General features: G+C 50.9%; 1 protein-coding gene across 1 annotated transcript in view; it reads left to right on the top strand.

Annotated features, from left to right (window-relative positions):
- Tbc1d25 (TBC1 domain family member 25) overlaps positions 1-3883 on the top strand; it is a 22152-nt gene extending 18269 nt beyond the window's left edge. The window contains exons 3-5 of the mRNA XM_033760378.1: positions 1260-1387; positions 1523-1711; positions 1923-3883. Coding sequence (XP_033616269.1) covers positions 1260-1387; positions 1523-1711; positions 1923-3287 — 1682 coding nt within the window. The 3' untranslated portion in view covers positions 3288-3883. The remainder of the gene's footprint in view (positions 1-1259; positions 1388-1522; positions 1712-1922) is intronic.
- The last annotated feature ends 3382 nt before the right edge of the window (positions 3884-7265 follow it).

The raw sequence follows: 7265 nt of genomic DNA on the forward strand, positions 1-7265 counted from the left end.
ATATATAATATAGGGGGGAAGATGCAACTCCCAAACCTGCTAGATATCCAAAGCTCAAGTTTGTGTTCTCTAAATCAAAGAATGAGTTCTAGGAAAAATTTATTGAGAGAAAGATAGCTTTTGTCCTGGAGAGACAGAAGGGGTAAAATGGGTTGCCCGCTCACCCAACTTCTCAAAGGTGTTTTATGGGACAAAGCCATGAGGTGAAGCGGGTTCAAGGTGGGACAAAACTATAATCAACTAGTAAGATTGCAAGTACAGTCACTTATGTAATACTGATCCAATGAGAAATCACAAGGTGGACAAAACTATGATCAACAAGATTATGACAGGTATAGTCACTTAGGTAGTATCGATTAAATGGGTATCCATGAGGAAACAAGTCATGTAGCAGTCATACAAGGAATGAGCAAGGGTTTTCAGTGAGGGTTGGGTCAGGGATCTTTCATGGAAGATCTTGGTCCCCACAGGCGATTGATACCTGTTTAGAATATCAGCTATTCATTCTTAGCGGAAGGAGGGGAGTAGTTTCTCTTGTTTTACAATGCTGACCTTCAGTGAATGTATCTTGATAGTCCTTCTCCTTTTTTGGCCCTGTCTAACTGCCTACAAGATATCTAATTAACTTACCTATCTACAATAATAATAGTAGCACCTAACAGATAGGATTGCTGGCAATTTTAAATGAGTTCATATTTGCAAAGAGCTCAGAACAGTTCCTGGCACTCAGCACAATGGAAGTGTTAGCTAGTACTATTATTTATTTTTTCGCTTTCCCTCTATTATTTCTTTTTTAAGGGTTACCAACCCAGTTGTCCCTTTTTATTTATTTACTTACCTATTCATTCATTTTTAGTTTTTTTGAGCCAAGGTTTTGCTGTGTTGCCTGGGCTGACTCCGAACTCCTGGACTGAAGTGATTCCCCTGCCTCACCCCCGCCAAGTAGCTGGGACTATAGGTGCCCCTCCACCACACCCAGCTCCCTAGTAATATTATTTCCTGTGTTACTGCTAAGCCCTTGACCCACATAGTAAGTGCTCAATAAACATTATTTTATATCATTAAGATGTTAGAGGCTACCCAGCCCTTTTGTGAGACATTTCCCAGAATTGTTCAGGGTTCGATATTTTCTATGATTGCAATGGCATGGGAAGGAGGAGCGGTAGTTTTTCATACCCTGCAGATAGCCTGGCTTTGGGAGCAGGAGAGCAGCTTCCCTGAAGTCGGGGTTCTCACGGCACTTCACTCTGTGTGCCCAGGCCCACTGCTGGAAGACTGGGACATAATCAGCCCCAAGGACGTCATTGGCTCTGATGTGCTGCTGACTGAAAAACGCTCATCGCTGACAACTGCTGCCCTCCCCTTCACACAGTCCATCCTCTCTCAGGTGGTTTCAGGGACCTCAGGCCTGGCTGTGGTTGGAGGGTGAGGCCTACCTGGAACCCCAATCCAGAGCATGCTGGTTGGCCTTTGCCACTAATTTTCCAGCTGCCCAGTGAACTCCTCCCTCCTCCCTTCCCAGGTGGGCCGCACCTTGTCCAAGGTCCAGCAGGTGCTGAACTGGTCATACGGGGAGGATATCAAGCCCTTCAAGCCACCCCTAAGCGATGCTGAGTTTCACACATACCTGAACCATGAGGGCCAGCTGTCCCGTCCCGAGGATCTGCGCCTGCGGATCTACCATGGTGGGGTGGAGCCCTCACTAAGAAAGGTGAGCCCACATCCATCAGTCCTGTCTGTCTTTACTAGAGCCTTGGGAGCCACAGTCAGTGGAGATCTTCCGGGGAGAAGTTCTCTTCTGTGAGGGGCCAGGAGTCATCAGTGGGAGGCAGATGGCACAAGGAGGACAAAAGCCCCCAGGGCCACGGGTGGTGGCTCACCTGTAGAACCTCAGCTTCATCCCATTCTTGACTCCCTGGCAGGTGGTGTGGCGGTACCTACTGAACGTCTACCCAGATGGGCTCACAGGCCGTGAGAGGATGGACTACATGAAACGCAAGAGTCGTGAGTATGAGCAGCTCAAGAGTGAGTGGGCACAGCGGGTGAGCCCCGAGGATCTGGAATTCATCCGCAGCACGGTCCTCAAGGATGTCCTGCGCACCGACCGGGCCCACCCCTACTACGCTGGGCCTGAGGATGGCCCTCACCTGCGGGCGCTGCACGACCTGCTCACCACCTACGCTGTCACCCACCCACAGGTGTCCTACTGCCAGGGCATGAGCGACCTGGCCTCGCCCATCCTTGCTGTCATGGACCATGAGGGCCACGCCTTCGTCTGCTTTTGTGGCATCATGAAGCGCCTAGCTGCCAACTTCCATCCTGATGGCCGTGCCATGGCCACCAAATTTGCCCACCTCAAGTTGCTACTGCGACATGCTGACCCTGACTTCTACCAGTACCTGCAGGAAGCAGGTGCCGATGACCTTTTCTTCTGTTACCGCTGGTTGCTGCTGGAGCTCAAGCGGGAGTTTGCTTTTGACGATGCCCTTCGCATGCTTGAGGTCACCTGGAGCTCACTGCCCCCTGATGCTCCTGAGCACGAAGTAGAGCTTGTTGGACCCCCCAGCCAAGTGGCAGACACTGGCTTCAGTGGCCACAGGGGGCGGCCTGTGCGACAGCGGCACATGCTGAGGCCTGCTGGCAGCGGAAGAGGTGGTACCTTCGAAGATGTGGTTGACCACTTGGCTAGGTCTGGCCAGGGGCCCGGTGGCGGGGGGCGTCTCCTGAGACAAGCCAGCCTGGATGGTCTCCAGCAACTCAGGGATAATTTGGGCCCCCGGAGGAACCCTCAAGTCCAACTGCCCCAACCTGCTGCCCTCATCAGCTCCAAATCCCGCTCAGAGCCCTTGCTGAACTCCCCAGACCCACTGCTCTCCTCCTCTTCCCGCCCCGATTCCCCATCTTCCTCCTCTCCACCGTCCACCCCCGAGGCCTCTCCCACTGGTGACATGACCGTGGGATCCCCCCTGATGCAAGAGGTAGGCTCCCCTCGAGACCCTGGGAAGTCCCTGCCACCCCCAGCCCCAGCAGGCCTGCCCCCACCCCAGGAGTTTGGCCGGGGGAACCCATTCATGCTGTTCCTCTGCCTGGCCATCTTGCTGGAGCACCGTGACCACATCATGCGCAACGGGCTGGATTACAACGAGCTGGCCATGCACTTTGACCGCCTTGTGCGCAAACATCACCTGGGGCGGGTCCTGCACCGGGCCAAGGCTCTCTTTGCTGATTACCTGCAGGCTGGGGTGTGGGACTCAGAGGAGGGTGCTGAAGCCACAGCCCTGTCCTGAGCAGGCTCCCTCTAGCCTCCCATCAGCCCCACCAGATGTCCATCCTCTGCCATGAGGGACTACACTTAAGACCCCACATCCCTTCCTGCCAGCCCTAGACCCTTTGAAGCCTGGGACCCTCTTTCCCCAGGTCTGATTGTGTGGGGCTCTGCTTTGGCACTGTCCCATGGAGGCCACAGCCTTTTTGTTTTTAAACAACTGTACTTTGCACACATGAAGGTCGCTGTGGTCTGTGTATTTCTCTGTCCTCCCTGGATTTTGCTGTAAATGGAGTCCACAGGGGACCTTTACCTGATGGGGCTGAAATACTTCAGTTGGTGGAGGGTGCCTCTGGATCCTTCAGTCTCAGGGAGAGTAGCTGCTGAGTCATTTGTGGAAAGTGAGCCCAGGTAGAGGACTGCTCAGGAAAGCCCAAGTCTGTTTCTTCGCACATCTGTCCTCCAGTAAATGTCCATATTGTGGCCTTGAGTCTTATGTTTTTAGAACAGGCCCCAAGGAGAGTGGCAGAAAGAGAGAGAAAGTTAAGAATTCATCACTAGTGGGTCTGGGTAGCTCAGTGGTGCTGTCCCTGCCTGGCAAACGCAAGGTCCTGAGTTCAATCCCCAGTACAAAAAAAAATTCCTTACTAGCTCAAAAAAAAAAAGGCAAGATTCACCTGTGCATGATGACACACCTGTAATTGCCAGCACTTGGGAAGCTGATGTGAGTTCGAGGCCAGCCACATAGAAAGACCCTGTCTCAGAAAGGTAAGGGAGCAAGATTCATTACAAAGACTGGGAAGTCAGGGCCTACTTAGAAACTCTGGCCAGCCACTCTTGGCATTTCACGTGTGAGCTAGAAACCCAGCTATCTTAGTCATTGTAGCAATAGAAACCACTTACTTGCCTTCCCTGCTCCATGACTGGACAAACAAATCCAACACATAAAATTCAGGAGCTACTTATTGGGAAGATACTGATCAACAGCAGGACCTTTTCCCCACTTACCTTCTCAGAAGGTGGGGTTTTCTCCCAGGCCAGGTGCTGTCCTCTGCAAAACATAGGACAGATGACAGCTGAGTGACCAGGCGTCAGGTTGTGATCTAGCCAGACCACCTTGTGGCCCAAAGTTGCTGCACTCAGCAATGCTGTCAGAAATACAGGGAATCAGGGCAACTGTCCTCTTGTGTCTTCCCCCAGATTGCCATAAAAAGCTGAGGAGTGAACATGTGAGGAGGTAAAAGATGGGTCCTTTTAAGAAGTTAACCATCTGTGGGCATGGTGGTGCAGGCCTGTAATCCAGCACTCTGGGAGGCTGAGGCAGGAGGATCATAAGTTTGAGCCCTACCTAGGCAATGGAGGGACTTTGTGATACTTGGTCTCACAAGCACCCTTGAAGGGCCAGGCATGGTGCAAATGCCTGTAACCTCAGCACTTGGGAGGCTGAGGCAGGAGGATCGCTGTGAGTTCGAGACCAGCCTGGGCTACATAGTGGTTCCAGGTCAGTCTCAACTACATAGTGAGACCCCGTCTCAAAATAGCACTCTTGAAGGGTTGCTGTCACCCCTCCCCCTGGATTAGAGGGCAAGCTGACCCTCAGTTGAGAGCTCAGTCACCTGAAGAACAGGACAAGACCTCTCTGTCCAGGGTACGCAAACACTGCCTACCAAGTGTGTGCTATTGATAAAGTGCTCACACTCTCCTGGGAACATCCACCTAAATGGGGGGTGTCTGGCCTTGTGGGTACCTAAAATGTCTCTTGCAGTCCCACTGACACCCTATAGGATATGTGCTGTGATTAATAAGCTTAGCTATTTCAAGGACTGGCCAAGTGATTCTGGGTATGGCCGCTTACAAGTTTTAAGGGTCAAAGAGTCTTTTTGTGAATAGGAAGTTCAGATGGGCAGAAACCTCTAATATGCCCCAGGATACGTTTTAGCCTGCTGGTTCCTGCCAAGGTGGCAGACAGTACAAGCTGCTGTTTCCTTTGCCTGAAACCAACCCTGGAGAAACTAAAGGGAAACAAAGTCCAGAAACCACAACCCAGCTGAGACCCTCCAGGAAGTGGAAAGCTGACTGCTGTTTGCAGGGGTTTGTGTGTATGTGAAGGGTGGGCGGCTGGAGATGGCACATAGAGGGTAGGCTCAGGAGAAAGGTACACGTTCTGGCCCTTCCCCACGTTGCGTTGGGAAGGTCACTGCAGAAGTCATCCAAACCCCAGGCACTGGTGTCAAGCGGGAAGCTGGCACCAGGGCATCAAGTGCCCTGCTGGTGGAAGAAATGGGCAGCCAGAGGTAATCAGTCCTGCACCTCTCCCTCCAGGTGCCAGGGCTGGTAGATTCCTTGCAGGGAGATCACTGCCTCTTACAACTGCACTCCTGGAGGTGCAGAGGTGATTGCCTCACCAGGCACTGTCAGGGGAGTGAGAACAGCTTCTGTGACGCCTGGGACTGTGCAGCCTCTGGCTCATCTCCCACACGGGACTCAGTGCCCCTGCACTGCAGGGAAGTGAACAGACTGGGGTCTGGCCTTCAGCCTTTCCCTCAGGACATGTGCCAGCCAGCAAGCTGACAACTTCCAGGCAATCTGAACTCACCACCAAAATCACTAGACACCAGGGCTGTGTAGCTCCTGCCTGATGTGTGTTACCTGCTGCAGTATAAAAAATACCCCCTGAACTTAGCAGTTTAAAACCACAGGATGTTACCACCTCAGTTTCTGAGGGCCAGGAATCTTAACCGAGATTGAACTCGGTGATGCTCTACCACTGAGCTATACCCTCAGGTCTTTTTTTAATTTCTCTTTTGAGACAGATTCTCACCAAGTTGCCTAGGCTGGCTTTGAACTTGTGATCTTCCTGCCTCAGACTCCCAAGTAGCTGGGATTATAGGGGTACACTACCATGCCCAATTTTACTGGGTGGTTTTTGGTTCAGTTGCTCCTGTGATTTCAGTCAAGTTGTCATCAAGATTGCAGTCAGCTGGAGCCCTGATGCAGCTGATGCACCCACTTCCAACATGGTCACTCAGTGGGCCATGGGAGGAGGTTTCAGTTTCTCATTACCTGAGCATTTTCACGGGGCTCCATGTTCAAAGCAAGCAGGTGAGACGAGACCACAAGACAGAAGCCACAATGTCTATGTCTTAGTTACTTTTCCCTCATTGCCGAGACAAAATATCAGACACCCAAAATTGAAGGAGAAAAGTTTTATTTAGCTCACAGTTAATAGAGGTTTCCATCCATAATTGACAGGCTCCAAGGCAGGGTGGCAGAGGGGCAACAGTTCACGGCAGGTGGATAGTAGCAAAGCAACCAGAGACCTTAACAGCGTCTTTCTGCTCCTTTTATACTCTAGGCTACCAGGCTTAGGGCAGTGTCAAACTAATGAGTGGACGGATCTAGTAATCACATGCCCTCAATCCCAGCATCGCACTAGATTCAGCCACATGAAAAAGCCACACCTCATTCACATGAGGCTTTGTGGGGACATCTAAACACAAGCCTAATAGTCTATTACAACTTCATCTCACAAGTCACAGATAAAGCCCAGCCTGCTGGCCCATGCCTGTAATCCCAGCACTTAGGAGGCTAAGGCAGACCAAAAAAAAAAAAAAAAAAAAGAACAGATGATCATTTCTGCTGCATCTTAAAGATCTTAAAGGTCACATAGACCACTCCTACTACAACATGAGAGACCCACACCAGGAGCCATATTAGACTCTGGCGGCTACACTACATATAGTACTTGAAGCAAAAGTATAGGAATGGACTAATGAAGAATTTTAACAAGAATAACATCTGAATATAAAGGAAAAGGGTATTTTATAAACATCTTCAAAATGTTAGATTATGAGTATGATGGTATGAAAAAGAAAAATAGGCATGGTGGTACACACTTGTAATCCCAGCACTCGGGAGGATAAGGCAGGAGGATCTCTATGAGTTTGAGGTCAGCCTCGGCTACATAGGGGGTACAAGGCCAGCCTGAACTGCACAGCAA

This window comes from Fukomys damarensis, unplaced genomic scaffold (assembly GCF_012274545.1).
Source record: "Fukomys damarensis isolate Sample0158 unplaced genomic scaffold, DMR_v1.0_HiC HiC_scaffold_39, whole genome shotgun sequence".
NCBI lineage: Eukaryota > Metazoa > Chordata > Mammalia > Rodentia > Bathyergidae > Fukomys > Fukomys damarensis.